General features: G+C 39.6%; 3 protein-coding genes across 3 annotated transcripts; 1 reads left to right on the top strand and 2 right to left on the bottom strand.

The window, feature by feature from the left end:
* Nucleotides 1-712: 712 nt before the first annotated feature.
* On the top strand, nt 713-5,027 carry LOC149048742 (uncharacterized). The gene is made up of 3 exons (XM_089199538.1): nt 713-1,093; nt 1,971-2,035; nt 4,324-5,027. Exon 3 carries the CDS (start codon nt 4,353-4,355, stop codon nt 5,025-5,027), a length of 675 nt encoding a protein of 224 aa, XP_089055664.1. The 5' UTR covers nt 713-1,093; nt 1,971-2,035; nt 4,324-4,352.
* Nucleotides 5,028-7,653: 2,626 nt separating this feature from the next.
* Nucleotides 7,654-13,699, bottom strand: LOC149048741 (uncharacterized). Its single transcript, XM_089202113.1, has one exon. It carries the CDS (start codon nt 13,297-13,299, stop codon nt 8,041-8,043), a length of 5,259 nt encoding a protein of 1,752 aa, XP_089058239.1. The 5' UTR covers nt 13,300-13,699; the 3' UTR covers nt 7,654-8,040.
* A 6,807-nt stretch (nt 13,700-20,506) lies between these two features.
* Nucleotides 20,507-21,488, bottom strand: LOC149048740 (uncharacterized). The gene has a single exon (XM_089202127.1). The coding sequence runs from the start codon at nt 21,364-21,366 to the stop codon at nt 20,674-20,676; it is 693 nt and encodes a 230-aa protein (XP_089058253.1). The 5' UTR covers nt 21,367-21,488; the 3' UTR covers nt 20,507-20,673.
* Nucleotides 21,489-22,135: the final 647 nt, after the last annotated feature.

Here is a 22,135-nt window from a genome sequence, read left to right as displayed (position 1 = left end):
TTTCTATGTGAGAACTTGGCCGCTTCTTATTTATCAATAAATTGATGTTATCCCACATCTTTTTCGTGCTATCTGATTTGATTAATATGTCATTATAAAAGCAGTCACGATATATCTTATTAATGATAGCAATTTTATTGTGATATAATTTATATTTGTTTAGGAAAACATAATTTTGAGTAATAAGCCATTTCTTGTATAATTTGTCTCTAATGCTTTGTGTTTAATCTTGGCTTTTTTAAGTGGTGCATGTATATTACTTACTTTATTGAAAATATGGAGGAACCTGGTATAACTTTCATTTACTTCATTGCATTTGTAAATAAAATCCCAGCTCTCTCTTTGTAGATCTGATTTGAAATTTTCATCTTCAAAACTCTGAAAGTCTTTGAATTTGTAATAATCAGGAAAAGGACTAAATTCTGGGTCATACAAAATAGTAAAGACTGGCAGATGATCCACAATCTCAACTGCAAGGCTGCCACTTGAGCAGGAAGTCGAAATATTTGTAAAGATATGATCAATGCAGCTTTGTAAATTTTCAGTAATTCATGTTGCTTCAAAGATCAGCTGACTGAATCCTTCTGTTTGTATTAAATTAATATATTCCTTAGAGACACTTGTTTTTGTAAGAGTATTTATATTAGTATCACCTCTGAAGAGATTCAATGTCTCTTTGAATCTTGACTTGAGTTCCTTTCATTTCTTTCAGGTCGTCACTTATTGAACTCAACTGATGGTGTACTAAAGCCTCAAAATCTTCTTCCATCGTTTCCTTTTGTTTTCCTCTTTTTGAGATTATTATATTAAATTATCTCAAGTAGGTAGAGCCAGCAAAAAATGCAGCCATCATGCTCACTGACCGCTGACTGAAAAAGGAGGAAAAGGAGAAAAAGGAGAAGAGTCCATAGGTGGAATTAAAAAGAGGTTAAGAAATTCAACGTGGATTGGTGAAAGAATCTCACTGAATTGGATAAAGGTTTATGGTTTTAGGCAATCTTCCCTGCTGAGTCTCCTGAGACTCTGTAGGATACTTCTGTTTTTGTATTGGCATTGGCATTTCAAGCTTTTCAGTGTTGACACATCTTGACAGGTAATCACCCAAAGTTGTAAATTGTTGGGAATCTTTGGAAGCCAAAAAAACCCACTTTGTTTTTACACAAATGTGCCTCCTTTGAACAAATTAGAAGAGTATGTAAACTTTACAGATTGCCTTAAAATGTGGCCCGAACTACCGAGATACCAACCAAGAAAACACTGGAAAAATGGATCTCCACAATGGCCTGCGACGTAATGTGTATCAGTAAAATTTTGATCAGCAAACTTGACAGACAAGTTTCAAAGCATCCAATAAGAATATTGAAAAATTCTAACATGGTCTTGAAGACCAACCCATCAGGATGGAAGCTGTCCAGAGATTTTACTCATGCAGCCAGATTTGATATGCAATTAATTCACTTAAAGAAACCTTGTCCATTTCTAATTGTCCTGCCTCTTTTGGTTTACAATTAAATCAAGCGTAAACAAAATAATTTTTGCCAAATAGTGCATTTCATAACCTTTCCATGGATATATAGTTTACAATGGCTATGCTTCAAATGCTTGCCTTGTTTTTGTTCAAAACTGAAATGTCATTACAATAACCTTTGAATTTTTACATTGTAGAATAAAGTTGAGAATCAAAGTGTGAAATACCAGTGTATAAGATCGTCAATACATCAGTCATAGCTTGACTTGTGCATCTGTCAGCTTTTTAGAATTACTAATTACCTGTAAATGACGATGATTGATGTTAAAAGAAACCATAAAAGCACGGATTACATGTAATTATATTTCAAACCTTGACATTTGAGGGGAAATTTATAAAGATACAAAAATTTTGGCAAGCTGGTTTATAAAGTAAAATTAAGAATTATCAGGCATGTTTTCTGTGCTAAATTATGTGTTCATGTAATTTTTATTTCTGGCAGATAACTGTCCTAAAAGGTTACAGGATCTGAGTTTCTGAATACAGGAATAACTTGTTGCAGCATGGGTGAGTTTTATAATGTGTTAAGGTGTGAACTGAGGTGAATAAGATTGTAAATTCCCAATCTTGGTTATTTAGTAATTGTGGGTCTGTTTTGCTTTGAGTGGGTTAATTGCTCTAACATGAACCCTTTACACACTAACATCAGTCTCTGTATTCTCCATACTGTTCTGTTTACATTTCGTAAAGTGCAGATAAAGAGAATTTGTTCAATAATCAAGAGCCACTTTAGCTGGTCATCATTTCCTTAACCCTTTACACCCTAACATCAGTCTGCAAGTTCTCCATACTGTTCTCTAAACATTTCCTATGGTACTGAGAAGGAGAATTTGTTTAATAATCAAGAGCTTGTTGAGTTTGTGATCATTTCCTTTATTCTCACAACCACAATATTTGATCCAAGGGTGGTACTGTTGGGAGAAATTAGATTCTTATCACTCTTGGGGGTTAAAGGGTTAATTCTTGTGACCTTAATGTGTGATTTAGGAGTGATATTATGAGGAGAAATTAGATGCTAGTCACTCTTAGGGGTGATAGGGTTAAGTTTTATCTGAAAGAGTAACAACTGTTTACAGTTTACTTAATCATAAATAACTTTTAGCAATGTACCAATCATAATATCATTGACACTGTCAGACATAAAAAATAATTGCAATTCTTTATCAATACCTTAATTGATGTTATTGAATGGAATAAATGTTTTTATCTTGTTCCAGCAATTAAGGGGGAAAAAACAGTGTGGTGATTGTTTAAGTGACTGTAAAAAATTGTGTTAATTTAATTGGGTGATTAAATAAACCTGACCAGCATGGTCTGACTAAATTTGTGGCTGTACCCAGGACAGCCTAAGGTCACCAAATGCTACTTGTAAGACCTGACACGTTGGACCTAAGAGCACTTCTTTCAGCATCTTCTGCATTCATCTTTCAGTTGAAAATTTTAGTTTCAATTTTATTATTGACAGGTACATTAATTGACTTGTACTCAGGTCACTAAGATCTCTTAAGTTTATTCATAAACCTACGTCTTAACTGGGATTGAAGTTAATATTCTACAAACTGTAACTTTGTTAATTCATAGACCGTTACAGGAAATAAAATGAAGTGTTTCTGTTGAGATCCATACATGCATATACAGTTATTTAATGAAGGCAAAAGAGAAGAAAAATTAGGGGTCTTATTAGGTTTCATAGAAGCAAACAGATGGCAAAAGTAGTGTTTTTTTGTGGCTGGCAAATAAAATGTCTCTGGAGACCAATGACCTAATTTATTTTGAGAATACAAAGAGTGTAACTAAACAGTTGGAAATTGTCTTCAAATGTTATGAAAATTTGATTGGGTCAGCCATAACTTTGAATTGTACTTTCTAACCTGAGTGCTTAGCTGTGAAATGCAAGGCCTTACTCCTCTTTTTTCTGTCTTATGGTGATTTACCGGTAATTGAAAATTTATTAGTTACTCCAAAAGACATTTTTAATTCAAGAACTGATTTTCTCTGGTTTCATCAATACTATACCTGTCAAGTAACTGTTTATAAACCTTACGTTATGGTTTTGCATGTGCTGTTAGCAGGACATCACTATTAAAGATGCTGGTGACATCCACATTTAAAACTTTTTACACATCTAAGAGAAAAGTAATGTTTTAATGGTTAGAATACTTAAGCTTGCTCTTTGAAATCTCAAACTGTGGTTTATAGTTTAATAGTAATGAACACTTTGTATTGGTAGAGATAGAAATATGGAGCATACTTGATGATGATGATGATGATGATGATGAAGTATTTATTGAAAAAATCAGACTCAACAGAAGTGAGCCTTTATAGTCAAAAATCATGAATAATAGAGAGAATTTGTTATTTTCAACGTGATATAAAAAGTGATAGAAAGGAATAATCCAACATTTCTTATCTGGGGGAGTTGGAATTCATTCCCCATTGTCCTTAGTATTCTTGTTCATTTTGGTAGCAAGAGATCTTTAGATGGATGGTTTTTCATGGTGGTGATTTTGTTAAAAAGAACTTGATCTTTGTCTTCACTAAAGGTCCATATCTTGAAGTCAGCTTGGGTGGTACATTGTATATATAATACCAAGCATCTTTGGCCAGCTCTTACATTCAATGCTAGGTACCAAGTGTGGTTTGGGCTTGGTTTGCTTACTGTATATCAGCATTTTCCACTGCCACACTTTGATCACCTTTCAGATATGTGACATGCTTATAAACAAACATGTTTACAAATAATTTATGTTGATATCTTTTTTAATTGGTTTCTGATTTCGTTTGTTCACTTTCAGGAAAACTTTGAACACAGATCCAGTTTGTTATGATGGTAGGATCTAGTAATGACAAGTGCAGCAGGCTAGTGGTTTACAATGATGACCCTCCACCTCTGAGTATTACACCGAAGGAGCTTTGGGATTTGCCAGAGAAGGGGAAACGTTGGAACACAGACTATCCTCCAGTTGACATTCTGCTTTTGACTGTGGAGGATTGTGAGTTGTTGGCTTGTTATCATTACTTGCGAGATTCCTTTAAAAGCTATGAGCGATCCATTGGATATGTGTACTTTGGAAAGATGGGTGACGATGAAGATGAGTCACTGAAAGTTGCTTTATTGAGGTGTCCTAAAGAATCCTTGGATCCTCGAGGTTCTAAAACTACTGTTAAGAGTGCTGTCAAACTCCTGAGACCTAAGGCTACCTTTTTGGTTGGTTACTGCTACAGTTTGAATGACAAAGCCCAGCTAGGAGATGTGGTGATATCCCCAAAGCTTACAACAGATCATTACGAAACCCCAGTGAGTAGGGATGTTGATAACCTTGTCAGAAGTGCAGGTGAGGGATGGAAGGCACCGTTAGAAAACCCAGAAGCACAAAAGGTCAAAGTACATCGGAATGAAGAGATTTTGAGTTGCTCTGATCTGATGGGTGTTGAACAGCAGCGTCAATCACACCCTAGGGCAATTGCAGTTGAAATGGAAGGAAAAGGTGAGAATTAATCTCAGGGTTACTCTTGCTTGGCATTTGTGATCATTGTGCAGAAAATTGTTTTGCCATAACAAGGATTAAATACATTCTTGTGTTAAGTGTGTTACTGTATAATTTAAATGACAGAAAGAATACAATGCTCCTGTGAACTCAACGACTTTATCAAACAACGTGAAATGTTGATAAGGAGTGACTCCTAAAGACAGCAAAGTGGTGATCCTTGATAAACTTACTTAAGCCCATCACAGACTACGAGTAAGCTCACCACTGACATGATCTCATGTGTTTCCAAACTTCCTTGAAAAGAACAATCTTCCACAGAAGTTCTCTCTCTCTTTATAGCTTTCAAGACATCTGATCACTCCCGACAACAGCAACAACTACGACTACATGACTGAGTGGTAACCGGTCATTTCGCACAAAAGACTTTTCGCACAAGTCTTTTAGCACAAGTTTTGGACCGTTCGCACAATTCTCAGTGGTCATTTCACACAATAACCATAAGTGAGAAACATCAATATAAAAGGTATACTGATTGATACTGATACGACATTTCACCTTCACATGATCCAACGGCGAGAACGTACACATTTATTTATGTAATATCTTCAACTAGATCAAAATGCTCGTGAACATTCACATTCATTCTTGAAGAAAGGAAAGATGCAAATCTCTCTCTCCATGAAAAATGTAAAGAACTCCCTATTCGAACGACTACTTCTATAACGTTTTCTTTGTCGAACGAAAAACCTTTTAGTTTTGACAGTATCATCCACTACAAAGTTAACATGCAAACATGATGACCCACGCTAAGGACACCATGTTCATTTCAAAAGTAATTGTCACCAGTCTTCCCTCCTTGTTCGATCGCCTTCAAATAGCATCTTTTATCGATCTGTAAGAGTTTCATATAAAGCTATTGAAAACTTGCTTCTTATATCTTCGTTATATAATAAAAATTAGGCATAGTGGTAATACGTACAGCAAAAACAGTGCAACGTTACAGGGCGTGAAATTAACTTTTTTTTCTGATAGCCACTTGGCTCCTAAATTCTTCAAAGTGGTAGCCAATTCAAAAAAAGTTGGTCGCCATTTTCAAAGACAAACAAAATCTTTCTTTACGCTGTCAGCGTAATTAAGTTAGGGAAAAGATCTTTAACGTGCTACAAAGTGGACACTAGGATGGATGATATACAACGTTTAGGCTCATCTGGCGTTTAGTTATCGATCGAGATGCATGTGCTACGTTTTGGAAACAAACTTAACGAGGAAGTTTGCCGCGGTTTAATTTGGGCAAATCTTTTTAATTCACTATATCTCTTGGTAAGGTTATAATGAAACGTTCTAGTCGCCAATTTGGCGACTAACTTTCAGGATTTCGTCGCCAAAGTGAAAAATTTAGGCGCATTGGCGCCTGTATTTCCCGCAATTTCACGCCCTGCGTTAATAACTCGATATTCAGAGAGTGATTCACATCGAACGTCGGCACGTGCCAGTGTTGTGATTTGACAACTTGAACGTGTCGGTGTAGGTAGTAACTAGTGATCTTGTAGAAACACAAGTTCGATCTGTAATCATTTTAAAGATCGAGAAGTTTTATACATCTATCAAACAGTAACCTTTCAAATTATTCTAATAACAATTACCTAAGCGATGGAGAGTTCAGTATCGATCGATAAGCGTCATAGCGACCGTGATGTAAACAAATGATTTCACGAAAGTTTCAAGAATTCAAAATAAGTCAAAGATTATACGCTAGCCGTTCGATGAGTAATCATACAAGCTTAAGATCAAAACAAACAAAGAAATTTAGATGTACTGTAGCTTTAATGAATGCAGGAAAGGGCTAAATTTCTACGAGTCTTGACCGAGCAGCGAGTTAAAATTTGGATGATTCGTTGGGTAACATGGCTGTGAACTTGAATTTTATATACCGGGTATTTACACAGAAATTTTGTAAATAAGTCTTTTCTCCTTTTAAATAAAAAGTGAAACAGTTTGCAGGTTTTTACTTTGACTTCAGAGGAGGGAGGATTGGTGACAATTATTACTTTCGAAATCAACATGGCGTCCTTAGCGTTGGGTCGTCATGTTTGTTTGTTTTTCGTTTAACAAAGGAAAAGTAAAAGAAGCAATCGTTCGAATAGGGAGTTATTTACATTTTCATAGAGAGAAAGATTTGTTCCTTTCTTCAAGTAAAAATAGTGATCGTGTTCACAAACGTTTCGATCTAGTTGAAGTTATTATGTAAATAAATGTCTACGTTCTCGCCGTTGGATCTTATTGAAATTGACATGTGAAGGTGAGATGTCTTATCAGTATCAATTAGTTTACCTTCTGATGTTTCTCACTTATAATTGTTGTGCGAAATGACCACTAAGAATTGTGCGAACGTTCCAAAACTTGTGCTAAAAGACTTGTGCGAAAAGTCTTTTGTGCGAAATGTCCTATATTCGACTGAGTCCTTATTTACATTTAGAAAGTATTCCAGAACATTTTGGAAACTTACAACACAACTGTTTTGTAGTAATACATCATAACTTTTGCTCAAATTAATTGTAACTATCTCTCTATAATATTATTGTTTTTTTGTAAACTTTGTCCTGTTTACTAGGGATAGAACTCTGACGAACGAGACTCAATTAAACTGTTTTATTTCGCTCTCGTATTCGCTTATTTACATCAGGTGTGTAAAAAGCTACTCTGCAAAATTTGTAAGAAATCACTCTTTTATACGATATTTTCTACATTTTGATTGGTTGTTGCCGAGTACTGATTTAAAAGGGTCATTCAAGGTTGCGTTAATTATGTAAACCATTCAATGTCCATAGTGTTCGCACTCATCATCTGACATGTGTCACGCACGAATCAAAGTCTCCGACACACTCCCCCATGCAACATTGCGTGCAAGGGTGCATTCACCTTGGAGACTTAACGAATTCAACTAAACGAAAAAGTCCTCTATAAATCAAACGTTTCAATTAAGTTCACAATTTTGAAGTTCAGTGAAAAGGAAATTGTGATTCATTGTTCATCTTCAGCAAGGTCCTGGATTCGGGCTCTGGCAGCAACTGCAGCATCCCGTCTTGGCCTGAAAACTAGTGCGTTTGGGTTCAAATCTGCTGTGGGAGTGTCTGCATGTGTCTCACAGGCCTGGTCGCAGTTTAGCTCAAGAGGGTACAGGTGTTGAACAGGCCTCTCTAACATGCCGTTTGCTGTCTTGAGTTGAACTGCGCGGATGATTCCGTCCTTCCCGGGATAGGTTTTGTTTACTATCGCCAGTGGCCAACTCCCACGATTCTTGTTTTCGGTCTTTATAGTTACGACATCTCCAACATTTGGCTGAAATTTGGCCGCTTTGTGTGTCAGGTTGTGCCGCTCCCTTAAAGCTGTTAAATATTCTCTCTGCCACCGCCTCCAGAGATTGTTCTTGCAGTTCCTGAGGTATTTAGCGCGTTTGCGTAGGTCCAGGTCTTTGATCCTCCCTGTTTTCTCTTCTGGCAGCTGACTCATTCGCTGAAACAGGAATGTTGACGGTGTAAGTGTTGGTAGCTCGACATCATCTTCTACATAACTTAATGGACGTCGATTGATTTGTGTTTCCACGTCGAGCAGTACCTCGCTCAGCTCAGTCCAGCTAAGTACACCTCCCCCAATGACTTTGTACATGGCGGACTTTACGACTCCAATCAACCGCTCGAATTGACCTCCCCACCAAGGAGCCCGGCTTAAGTTAAATTTCCAGGTTATGTCGTAATCTTCAAGGAGACTTTGGAGGCGCTCATCTCCTCGCAATTGGCGAAGCCATTTCGCAGCCTTGATAAAGGTGCCTCCATTGTCTGAGTAGATAACACGCGGTCTGCCGCGGCGAGCGATGAGGCGTTTAAGACAGGTAATAAAATTGCTTGTCTCTAGACTAGACAATAATTCTAGGTGCACGGCTCTGGACAGGCTACACGTGAAGATAACCAAGTAAGCTTTCTCCTCGCCCTTCTTGCGTTGTTTATACTTGATAGGACCAGCAAAATCAGTGCCAATAACTTCGAAGGCTGTTCCACCATCTGTACGGTCTGTAGGCAGTAGTCCAGGGGGTGGTACTGTTAAGGGTGAAGCTATGAAACGTTTACAGCCCCAACAAGCAGATCGCACAGACTTCACTAGCTGTCTCAGGGTTGGGATCCAGTACTGTTCACGAATCGCTGCCATGGTAAGGGCCACACCTCCATATAAGGTTTCGACATGAATCCTCTGTACAAGCTTCCTCGTAAACACGGCGTCTGCTGGCAGGTACACCGGGTATTTTCCTTGAATTCTTCCATGACATTCGAGAATTCTATCTGCATTGGAAACGAGGTTGAGTTTCTGCCTGGTCTGTTCAAAGTGCGGTTTCTGTAAATCTTGAGACTGGACTCTTTCTATCCACCAGTTCTTGGTCTCTTGAATGTCTTCGCTAGTAAGAGGTCCCTTGCGCACCCTGTGAGTGGTGAACCGTCGCACCCAAGCTTGGATGCGAAGAGCTCGGCGTAAATCATGGCGTTCTAGGAGTTCGTCGAACACGTTCCGTTCTTGTTCAGGTTTCTCATTTGCTAGGCTTAGCACTTCTCGGATGACTTTTGCCTCTTCTTCTGAGGTTTCGGATTTCACGGTAACCGGGTTCTCTGGCCACATTTCAGGATTACGTAGCCACGCTGGGCCATTCCACCAAAGCTCTGCGTTGGTTACCTGGCCTCCTCGACTCGCCAGGTCCGCTGGGTTATCGGTAGTGGGCACGTGTCTCCACTGGATCTGTGGGTATTGTCTTATTTTTTGCACGCGGTTAGAGACGAACTGTCGGTACTGACCATTTCCTACAATCCAGTGGAGGGCGACGGTGCTGTCCAGCCAACCGTAGATCATGGGTTCGGGTAGTTCTTTTAGAGCGTTTCTTACGTTGATGACTAAATTGGTAGCCATGTGAGCGCTGACTAACTCCAACCTGGGGACGGTTAGTTCTCTCTTGGCTAATCTTGCTTTTGCTGCAACCAGGGTTTGAGTGATTCCCTCTTCTTGGCGTACGACTGAATACACCACTGCTCCAACCCCATAAGTTGACGCATCCCCAAACACATGCAGCTCAGCGGAGATGACTGGTTGTTGATAAGGTGCTATGGGTCTTCGAGTGGTTACTTCCGCCGGAAGTGACTGCTCCCACCTTTGCCAGCGTATTTTCAGATTCTCTGGGATAGGTGCGTCCCATGATACTTTGCAGTCGCACGCTTCTCGGTAGATTTGCTTCCCTTGCAGTGTAATGGGGGACGCTAAGCCAAGGGGGTCGTACACTTTCGCTAGTTTGGCCAGTACTTCACGTTTTGTTGGTGCACTACTCGCGCTTGGGAACTGCACGGCGATAGTATCTTCGAATTTGTCCCATTTTACGCCCAATAGCTTTGACTCACTTGGCTTGACTAGTAACTGTTGTTTTGCATAAGACTGATCTTCGCTTGATGTGGCTTGGGCGCTGTTTTTACGTAAAGTAGGCTGGGCAACTTCCTCTCTTTGTGCAGGTTGGGTGTCATCTTCCAGCTGTGCATGATTCGAGTGCCATTTGTGTAACTCAAATGTGGCATCCTTCATAATTTTTTGCGTCACCTCCTTTCGTGCTTTTGCTTGCTGTACGTCTTGACCGCCTGTCAACAGGTCGTCTACGTAGAAACTTCGGCGTAGCCGCTCTACCTCCTCCGGGTATTTCTCCGCCCAGGTATCGAGATGGCATTCAAGAACCCCACCTAGTAGAAAGGGTGAGGGGGCGAGTCCAAAGAATACTCTCGTGTACCAGAATGTCTGCACTTCTGAGTCCGAATCTGTCTGCCAGTGAAAACGGAGGGCATCTCGTTCACTCTCGTGAATTCGGATTTGTAAGAAGGCTTTCTTAATGTCTCCCGCTAGGACAACTGGGTAGGCTCTCTGCTGAATTAGAACGTCCCATAGTTTGTTTTGCAGCGTAGGCCCTGGGTACAGACAGTCATTCAGTGATGGTGAATCGGGTGTCGCTCGGGCAGAGGCGTCATAGACGATCCGCATCTTTGTAGTTTCAGCGGACTTGCGAATCACGCTCTTGTGAGGGATGTAGAACTCTTTCTGCGGCTGTGAAACAGGGGGTGCCTTTTCGATAATGCCTTCTGCCAGCTGTTCTTGAATTATCGCGTCGTATTGAGCCGTCAGTTCCTCGCGTTGAAGTTTTCTACTGAGGTTCTTGAGTCGTTTTAAGCTACCTTCCTTGTTTGAGGGCAGTTCTGCGTGGTTAGCTTTCCATGGGAGGGTGGTCTCGTACCAGCCTTCTGGCGAGCGTGTTAGGCGTTCCTTAAACTCATCAAATACCATCGACTGGTCATGATCTGCTATATCACGCAATCCCAAGACGTCCAATCTGCACAGATCTTCGTAGTTGCTTTGACTTGTCTGGGTGAGAAGCATGGTGTTTTTGTCAAACTCCTTTCCCGGGGACATCAGAAACCATCCGAATTTGGTGAGTTCTGCGATAGGGTCATTCTCTTGTCCAATTCTTGGCTTTGTTTCCGTTTTAATTCTGGCGTACTCCCCACTGCCAAGCACTACGTGAACCGGAAGAGACGCTTTTGTGTCATCATCGTAAACATTTACGCCTTTCAAGTGTGGGTGCTTCTCAATTAGCGTGCGATAATTAGGGTTTTCAATAGACAACAACTCTGTCTTGTTCACTTTGGTAGCTTTGACGGACAGCGAAAATTGATGGTTGACAGATCTTAATTCGAGATCGTAGACCTCGAGTTTGGCAATTTTAGAGGACATCAGCATATCGATCGTTTTTGTCTGAACATCGGTTGGCTTTAAGCGAAGTAGTTCGATCAGCTTTGCCGACACGTACGAACTGCCGGCTCCAGAATCGATAAGCGCTCTGCATTTAATTCCGTTGACCTCTATGATGACTACTGGGAACAGACCCTCTCCAGTTTGGTTTGTTGTCAAAGCGACCCCATGTGCTGGTGGCTGGTTAACTTGGCTTGTCGGGTTTGGTGTGTCACAAATCGACGTGTGGTGACGCTTATGGCAGCGTTGACAGGCTGATTTGCTCGGACAATAGAACGCGCGGTGGTTCCCAGACAGACAATTGAAACATAAACGCTTGTTTAGTAAAATTTGTCTGCGATCAGCGACATGTGTCACTCTTGTACATTCGATGGCTTTGTGATCTTCGCCGCAGTAACCGCAAGGCCAACAGCGGGGTTTACCATCGGCGTCCCGACGTGTGTGGTAAATTCTTGCTTGCTGGCGTAAGTTCCGTTTTGTTGATTGCTGTTCTTGCTCACGCTCACGCTGGTTTATATCCATTGGATTTCTCCTGGTCCACAATCGAACTGCTTCTGAAAGTTTTGCAAAGTCCCAGCTTTCCCAGTCGGGGTCGGTCCGGACGAGATCTCCGCGGATCGCTGGCAATTTGTCTAATGTCATAGACACCGCCCCATTGACTTGTTCCAGTTTGTTTAGTGTCTGCAGGGCTTGCACACAGTACGTTAGCTTTTCGCTAAATTCACCAATTTTTCTCGGGTTTGGGCTTGATATTGAGGGGAGATCCAGAATCTCTTTGATGTAAGCTTTGACGATTTCTGACTCCTTTCCGAACCTCTCGCTTAGGATACTCTTCGCCCGATTGTATCCCTCAGCCGTGAAGGGCAACGCCTCTATTGCTCTTTTCACTTTGACATCCAGTAGTTCTCGAAGGTAGGTAAATTTCGTGATCGGTTGAGCGCCCGTTTTATCGATTGCTTCTGTGAACTGTCCCCAAAATCGTGGCCAGTCCATATAGGTACCGTCAAACTTCGTTATCATCAGTTTAGGCAGCTTGGCTTGTATGTCGCTTGGCGTCGTCGTCGCTTGTTGGGGTTGTGGCTCAACTTGGATTTCTGCCTGCATCTCTATCTTCGCTTTGTGAAACTTAAGTTCTTCTTGCTTGACAATTGCTTCTGCTTCTCTTTTGCGGTCGTCGATCCACGTGCGCATTTTATCCACTTCGCAATCCGCTTTTTCCAGTTGTGCGTCGATTCCGCTGTTCCACGCCTCGATGTCGGCAATTTCTTCTTTCGCACCTAGTTTTGTCGCTTCTACTTCTATCCGCATTCGATTTAGTTCTTTACTGAGGGACCGCAGGGTGGACAAATGTCTTTCGATCGCTTCTGACTTCCCTGTTTCCACGATGGTGTTCGTTTTACCAATGCTCATTTTAAGCTGTGTTTCTTTGATATCTAGATTCGCTTCAGTCGCTTCCATCTCCGCAATCTTCGCACGGGCGGAAAATCAGGACTAAAATTATACTCACAACAGTTGTCCTTACTGTTATCCTTCAGAATTGTCGCGTTGCCGGAGGTGCCACGTTTTGTAAACTTTGTCCTGTTTACTAGGGATAGAACTCTGACGAACGAGACTCAATTAAACTGTTTTATTTCGCTCTCGTATTCGCTTATTTACATCAGGTGTGTAAAAAGCTACTCTGCAAAATTTGTAAGAAATCACTCTTTTATACGATATTTTCTACATTTTGATTGGTTGTTGCCGAGTACTGATTTAAAAGGGTCATTCAAGGTTGCGTTAATTATGTAAACCATTCAATGTCCATAGTGTTCGCACTCATCATCTGACATGTGTCACGCACGAATCAAAGTCTCCGACAGTTTAAATCCATTCCAATTGTTATTGCCTAATTTCTTCATTTTTCTACCTCAGGTCTGTGTGCAGCAGCTGATGACATGGAGATAAGGTGGCTGGTCGTTAAAGGTGTTTGTGGTTTTGTACATGGTGTTGCAACTAAAAATGATTTATGGGAGATTTTTGCATGTATTATGGCAGCGTCTGTTGTATCCAGCATGTTGAGGAACTCTTTTGTGTTTGGAGACTGGCTTCATTACAGAGGTACTGTATGTTTACATTTTTGTAACAGCTTTGGTTGTGTCTTTCAAGAGATCTTGTAGCTTGCTTGTTTTCCTCGGTATAGAATATCGTTATCTGCTGATGAGAACATGGAGACTAACAGTGGAATTAAATATAATATCAGAAAACTGAAAAACATACGCATTCTTTGTTTTTCAATCGCATTGCCATGAAAAAGAACTTTTAAAAGTCTGAGATGTGAACAAATTCACTTTGGAAGAAAGAGTAAAATGATCCTAACCCTAGCTAAATCTGTTGAGATATTGCCATGTTTGAAACTGTAATCGTTTAGATCAATCAGAATTTTTATTATACTGTGGAATAAGATAAAGATGCAAAAGAAATTGAAACTGAAGTGCTCAATAGATATACTGTATGTGGGAATCTATTCATTGCTAACAAGCTCTCTGTTTGATTGGTGTTGCCTCAATATCATGTTCTCGTATTTCAATGGTTATATAGGTAACAGGTAAAAGAACCTTGTTATATTAGGATTAAATTTGATTGTTACAATTTGACAGATGGTGAATTGAAAATTAAGGTTGAGGTAGATGAATTGAAACTTGAAGAACAGAATAAGCAGACAGGCATGCTTGTAACAGTCTGTCAGATGCCAAGAGGTTCAGCAGCCTAGGGCATCTGCCACATCAGCTGCATCTGGAGGTGTGTTTCTTCCACAAACAGAAGATCTCCACACTAGGAAAGAGGGAATCTTTCTATCAATTATTATAGAGTATTTCAACACCACAAAGCCACAGTCCATTGAAGAGTTCAATAGGTTTTTGGGATATGCAAGAAAAATAGGAGTCATCATTATTGATTTCTCTAGAGGAAGTTTGGTGATTTATGGTTTAAAGTGTTTGTCTTCTTGTAAATCTGATTTTAGATGCTTTATTCTCTAAATTCCACCCCACAGGTTCAACCAGTGAAAGTCTGCAAAAAAAAGAGCAACAGGGAAAAAATGATCAGAAGACAAAGATTATGGAGACAGGAAAATCGGAAGGTGAAAAGGAAATTAAAATATTTTATTAAGTTATTATGGGAAATTGTTGTGAACAGTTATAACATTTATGTGATAAATCTTCAAAGAATTATCTCAGTGCAATAATGTGGCATCAATAAATTAATATAATTGTACACAGTTCCACTTATGGGAACATTGAAGAGAGGCTGTGAATGCTAATCTCTCTCTGCATTTTTCACCTTAAGGTACTTCACCCCTCACTGTAGTACCCACCACTGGTCATGGAAGAGAACTAGAAGAATCAAGGGGAAGGACAGGTGAACAGGATGCTCATTTTGAACTTATTTTCAAGTTAATGCAATTGAAACATGGTTCTTCGTGTTGGTTGAGTTTTTCTTTTTGTTATTGAGAAATGAAAAACCACTTAGTAGATTCTTACCAGTATCAAACCATGTTGAAATGAATTAAAGGATGTGGGGTTTACCACTTTTAGTTGTTTTTGTTGACTCATTGAAATCTAGCTTGGGTTCCAGTTTGGTTTCAGTTCCCTCTCAAATGCTCCAATAAAAAGGAAAACAACATGGCAAATCACTGACATCAATGTTATTAATAACCAAGAATGCTTCTGTCAGCAATTATGAAAAATGATACTGGTCAATGCAAATTATTTCAAAGGTGTTTTTACCTCATTCTCTTCTCTAGTTTAAGGAAGTGCTGAGTTTCCATGTGAAAATGAAACAATACTTACATGTAGACTTAAAAATTTTTTAGCTGTTCTCCACTTTTTTGTTTTGTTTTTTAAGCTTCTTAGTTAAAAAAAGGCAATCTATTATGCTCATGTACCTATCGTTAAATACAAGCTGGTATGCTTGTTTCAAACTATTTAAATAAAGAAGTTATTGAATGCTAATCTCTCTCTGTATACCTTTGTTTTTAGACACGGTTCCTCTCCTTGTATCTCCCACGTCTGATCCTGAAGAAGAACCAGAGCTAGGAGAGCTACGTATGAAACTTCCAAGAATGAAAGGTAAATAAAAGATGCTGTTAAAGGCTAAAATATTTTAAAAATAAAACCTATATGTTGGCGACACCAGGTCATCATCAGGGTGATGATGACCAAGTGTCGAAAATGTTTGGCTTTTACTTATTTTAGCCATGTATATAGCTCAATGCCATTAAATGTTTTCGAATTTTTTCCAGTAATTAATTTCAAGAGAAATTATTCCCTATCTGCGATATCAACCTTTTTTCTGTCGTTTAACTTTTATCAAAGAATGCTGTGAAGTGCTCTCAGCCGTTATTCATTAACTTACAGTATAGCTCAGAGGTAGATGGGCAACGCACACGCAAAACCTTTGCACGTTTTTCGCGTTCTGCGCAAAAAAAAAAAGTGCTAAAGCATGTGTCTTTAGAGAGTTTTTTCTACTGTTATTCAACGCAGTCAGCTTGTTTTGTTCTGCACTGTTTCGGAAAACTAAGGTTTTCTGTCTGAAAATGCTGCCACCGAAGCTTCAAATCTACATGTGCATATCTCAATACCAAAAGGACGCAAGGGCTACCGTTCGCAAGGGTCGTGTACGGTTGCGCGAGCAGGGTGCATTAAAAGCTGCAGTGCCGGCAAGCACGCGGCCCAGCGATAAGACAGTAGAATGGGAGGTAGCCAAACCCCAGGTAAAAATTGGCAACTTTTCCTCCAATTCCAATATTTGTTATTTCTACTTGAAATTAATTGCGAATATTGGGAAAACTTTGCGTCACAAATAGTTGTGTTTACAGACTCTGATCTAAACTGACCAATTGACCTATGAGAGCGTGCGAACTATCTCAATTGTTTTATAACTGTTAATAAGTTATGTCTTCGATCGTGCAAATCACACCCGCTAGAAAATGAAAAGACCACGAAGACAATTAGTCGATTATCCCGCACAGATAGCTTACCGTTTAAAGAAAGAAGCTTCAGTTAGAGGGTGATTTATCTTGTGACGACAATCAAACAGTTCCAAAGGGATGGACTGTGAAGCCTGAGGTTCCTTGTTAAAAGAGAATATATATTTCACTTTTGCTTGCTCAAATCCATCTGAAGTTATAGAGGCGAGCGCGCAAAACCGAAATAGATTCACTGCGGAGTAAACTGTCAATTGGTTTTCCACATCAGTTCATGAAAAGTTGATTATCGCGCACAGATACAGTGTAGCTTACCGTTTAAAGAAAGAAGCTTTGGCTCTACTGGTATGAACCTTGTGGTGAAAATCCATCTTTCCAAAGGAATGGGCACAGAAGCCTGACGTTCCCTGTGACAAAATAATAAAATAAGTTATTTTTACATGTTCAATTCCATCCCAGGTTATAAAAGTGAGACGTACAAAACCGAAATTCATTCTCTTGAGTTGGAACACTTGAATCTTCTGAGTAAATGCTGATTCGCTCTCCATATCTCCCTCTCATTAATTCTCCCCTAGTATTAGATTTCCGCATTGAATTTTTGGCAGTCGCATGAAGACTGAGCAGCTTAACTCTCACCATCTTCTGCAAGATTATAGATATATTTTTGATTAGTGTTGACATTTTGTGAAATGAGAATCATTATAGTTCACGTCTCGTACATATTTAATCTCTTAACGGAAAAAAAGATACTATTTTGATCTTTTTCTCAATCAATCGTATTTGATAATCGATCAGTTCCTATTCTCAGTGATTTTGTTAAGTACTTTTGATCACAGTTTTCATTTTTCCTAATCGCAAATTGGTAGTAACAGTGTTTAATAGAGGGTCTTTATAAAGTTAACCGTAAAACGGCCAAAAATTAGCCGTTAGGCGTAAAAATTGACAAATCTTAACCGTTAGTCGTTAAAGATTTTACCGTAAGAAAAATTTATGGTGACAACAATGAAAAGATATTAACCGTTAGCCGTAAAAGCCATGCCAACACCCTTTTACGACCTTCTGTATACTTAGACAGGGGCATCCAAGGGGTTCAATGGGAGATTTTAACCCCTTATACCACAATTCACGATAATAAAACATTCTGGCCGATATGCCCTTAAATTCAAATTCGACGTAGCTAAAAACCGCCCACCTCCCATTTGAAAAATGTTCCCAACGCCTCAGATTCTCATAAATAGTACATAGCCCTGTGAAATAAATATGTTAAGTAAACATGTTAGTTCTAAAAAATGAGCGCCTTGTTTGAAAACAGCTGTGCGCCAGAAACAAGGTCTTTAATGCCTTGAGGCTCTTTACAGAAAACCGTCACTTTCGATTGCATTTAAAACCAGTAGTTAGACCAAAGAATATTTTTGTGCGTTGACTTTTTATCAGGCGACTTGACTTGCATATAGAGAGAGGTGGTTTAAACGAGTCACTGCAATACGGATAACTTTAATTGTTTTTAAGCTTGCGAACCTTTGGCTAAATGCGCCCATCGAAGGTCAAGTATACCCTTGGGTAAGCCGATGGAGATTGAACAAATTATTGTTTTCGTGTCCAGACTCTTATGCGTAGTGAGATGAACCCAAATTTTCTTTGTTTACCTTTCTACGAAATACCTCATTGTTACTGATAGGTTCAACCCTTTTTTTTGAGATCTCAATGTTAGCTTTTATTCCGTTCCAATGAATTTCAATTCTTGATGTCAATCAATTTTCTCTTCTCTCTTTTAAACTGTGATCAGGCTCACATGAGATTTTCATCTTTAGTCAGCACTTATTTCGACTCCTGCTTGTTACCCATTTTACAAATTTAGTAAGGTGTGTTTTAATTTTCATTACAGTCTGACTTTCCTTTCTCTTTAGCAGACATTCCAACAGAAGAGAGTTGTAAAAGTGATGATCCTTCGGAAAATAAACGTAGAGGGCTAGAAGGTATTATAATTATCAAGTGAAGAAATTTCATATTATGCTTTCATATTATACTTATAGTGGTAGAGTGTCCAAGCGAGGAATCTGAAGGTGTTGAGTTCTATTCCTAGCGAGGACTCAAAATTGTTCCTTTGTCGCACGCTCGTGACAAGATAGTTAAACTTCTTTCCTTTCCCTTTTCTTATACCAATTTGTCATTCTTGTTCAAGAAACAGTACTACGCAAAAATTTTAAGAAATAAACATTCATAAACTTTTTTTTATGTTATTTTGGCCACTTCATTTTCTAACATTATTGATCCATAATGAAATAAATGCTGGAATTTAATCTTCCCTGCGATTTAAGATGAGTTACAGGCAAAGGGAAATATTAAAAAACAGAGTGTGGGTGTGTTTTGTGCTTGGGGGAAAGGGCGCGGCGGCAGGGATTAATTATGTTAATCCTTTCATGCCAAGAAAACTGAACTTGAGTTCGTGTAGTGTTAGAAACTTGGCATCGTGTGCATATTCATCCCTTCAGTATCGTATTCGTCAGTTTATTTTAATTCTCATATCAGTATAAATTTCTTTTCTCTTTTGCAGACATTTCAACAGGAGAAGAGGGTTGTAAAAGTGGTGATCCTTTAGGAAATAAACGTAGAAGGTTTGCAGGTATTGTTATAATCAAGCGAAGAAATTTCATGTTAAGCTTACGTTGTAATAACTTATACTATACTTGTAGTGGAAGAGTGTTCGAGCGCGGAATCTGAAGGTGTTCGGTTCTATTCCTGATGAGGACTCAAAATGTTTCCTTTTTTTCACGCTCGTGACAAAACAGTCAAACTTAATTCCTTTCCCTTTTCTTATCATTCTTGTTCAATAAACAGTACGCACAAAAATTTTAATATTTAATCGAATCTTTTATCTTTCCTCTTTGATCGTAGGTATTACAAATGGTTTATTAAACGCGCTTATCAACTACCCCCTCCCCTGCCTCCCCAATTATTGTTTTCGTGTCCAGACTCTTGTGCGCAGTAAGATGAACACAAATTTTCTTTGTTTACCTTTCTACGAAATACCTCATTGTTATTGACCGGTTAAAATTTTGTTAGGATCTAAATCTTAGTTTTTATTCCGTTCCAGTGAATTTCAATTCTTGAAGTCCATAAATTTTCTGTTCTCTCTTTTGGAGACGAGATTTTTATTTTCAGTCAGCACTTATTTCGACTTCTGCTTGTTACCCATTTCAAAAATGTAGTAAAGTGCGTTTTAATGCTCATTACAGTTTGATTTTCCTTTCCCTTTTGCAGACATTTCAACAGAAGAGGAGAGTTGTAAAAGTGATGATCCTTCAGAAAATAAACGTAGAAGGCTTGCAGGTATTATAATTGTCAAGTGAAGAAATTTCATATTAAGCTTTCGTTTTAATAACTTATACTATACTTAAAGTGGTAGAGTGTCCGAGCGAGGAATCTGGAGGTGTTAGGTTCTATTCCTGGTGAGGACTCAAAATTGTTCTTTTGTCTGGCGCTTGTGACAAGACAGTCAACATTCGTAGAAAAGGTTGTGGTTATTCATCGTAGTGAATAACAATAAAAGCTAAGTCTTTCGTTTGTCTCACGATGTAGTCACGTGTGATACAGATCGCGACGTTTCGGCTGCATACTGCTAGTCTTCTTCAAGCGATGAGGTCGAATGGTCATGCGTGATCTTATAAAGCATGATGCTCTGCTATGATTAGTTGTTTTTCAACGGCTCTGATTGGTGCATTTCGATCCTTGCTGTTCACTCAGTGATTTGCTCCCTCGGCGGTCCGCTGTCGCACGGCTCTCCTGTTGTTGTGTTTTTTTTATCGTGGGCATCCACGCTTCTGGAATTTCTATTCCACTATCCCTGTTGATGTTGTTAGGGTAAAGTATTATATGAATTGCCTCTTGACCTTGCGTGTGTAGTAATAAGGGTCACGATCAATAAACTTTACTTCGTTCCAGAGTGGCTTGCGTCCGGTGTTGTGGGCATGCTCTGAAACGGCGGAGGTCTCGGTACGGGCGAGTCGAATGTCTCGATCGTGCTCCTTAACTCTGTCTTGCATAGGCTTTCCAGTCTCTCCGATGTACACTTTGCCGCATTCACAGGGAATCCCGTAAACCACGCCATCTCGTTTAGCCGGGTCGACAGCGTCTTTTGGTCGTACTAACTGAGATCTTAGCGTAGTCTCCGACTTGAAAACAGCGCGTACGCCGTGTTGTAGGCTACGGCGAAGCGGTTCGGACAGACCTTTGACATAGGGTAAAACCGCAGTAGCTTTGAACTCGTCGGCGGGTTCGGCATTGTTGTTTGGTTTTCCGATCTTGATAAGTTTCTGCAAGAAATAAAAAGGATAACCATTAGAAACCAGAACAGATGACAGATGTTTTTCCTCCTCGGAGATGACGGAGGGTTTTGTTACAAGACGTTTGGCGCGCTCGTAAAGGCACGTAACAATACCGCGTTTTACTGATTGAGGGTGGTGTGAATCATACGCTAAGTATTGATCGGTGTGCGTGGGCAATAACAGCGGAAACCGGACTCCCCATGGCGGCGCCGTCTTTTTGCTCGTAAATTGATCCATTATACTGGAAGTATGTGGATCTCAATACGAAGGTCAAAAGGTCAGCGACCTGTGCAGGCGTTAGCGTGGTGCGGTCTGCAAGGCTTGGTTCGTTCTCGAGTTTCTGCAGTGCGGCTTGTACAGCAGCGTCGTCGTAAGGAGCGATTCTACGTCGAAAGATACCATGATCTCGGTGTATAAGATCGTCTCATTGTTGACGGTGGATACGAAGTGGGCTGAATTGGTCACCGTGTTCTCTGACTTTCCTGTTAAAGGAGACAAGATGTAGGCTAAGTAGGCGGATAAATCATATGCAAAGGTGTTTACGCACGACATGATAGGTCTTAGCGGTACTTCGGCCTTATGGACCTTCAGTCAAACTTATTTCCTTTCCCTTTTCTCATACCAATTTGTCATTCTTCTTCAAGAAGCAGTACTCCCCAAAATTTTATTAAATTAAAATTCTGAAGTTTTTTGTTGTTACTTTGACCGCTTTGTTTCCCAACATTATTGATCCATGATAAAATAAATACTGGAAATTTAATCTTCCCTGCAATTTAAGAAGAGCTACCGGGAAGGGTAAAACTTAAGGAACAGAATGTGTGTGTTTTTTGCAAGGGGGGGGGGGGGAGAGGGCCTCTCTACAGAGGCCAATTTACGTTATCAACTCAGTTAATGAAACCAAATTATCATTGTGATAAGAATACATGAAAGTCATATATTTGTACTGCGGAAAATACATTTTAAGCAAATTAAAGCAGTTAAAACTTAAGCAGTTGAGAAATAAGGC

This window comes from Pocillopora damicornis, chromosome 3, assembly GCF_964200805.1.
Source record: "Pocillopora damicornis chromosome 3, jaPocDami1.2, whole genome shotgun sequence".
NCBI classification, from domain to species: Eukaryota; Metazoa; Cnidaria; class Anthozoa; order Scleractinia; family Pocilloporidae; genus Pocillopora; species Pocillopora damicornis.
This window is presented reverse-complemented; position numbering and strand designations above follow the sequence as displayed.

What these genes read in the sequence shown, in the direction of transcription:
- LOC149048742 (XM_089199538.1), top strand. Translation starts at nt 4,353, where the DNA reads ATGATGGTAGGATCTAGTAATGACAAGTGCAGCAGGCTAGTGGTTTAC.
- LOC149048740 (XM_089202127.1), bottom strand. Translation starts at nt 21,366, where the DNA reads ATGGATCAATTTACGAGCAAAAAGACGGCGCCGCCATGGGGAGTCCGG.
- LOC149048741 (XM_089202113.1), bottom strand. Translation starts at nt 13,299, where the DNA reads ATGGAAGCGACTGAAGCGAATCTAGATATCAAAGAAACACAGCTTAAA.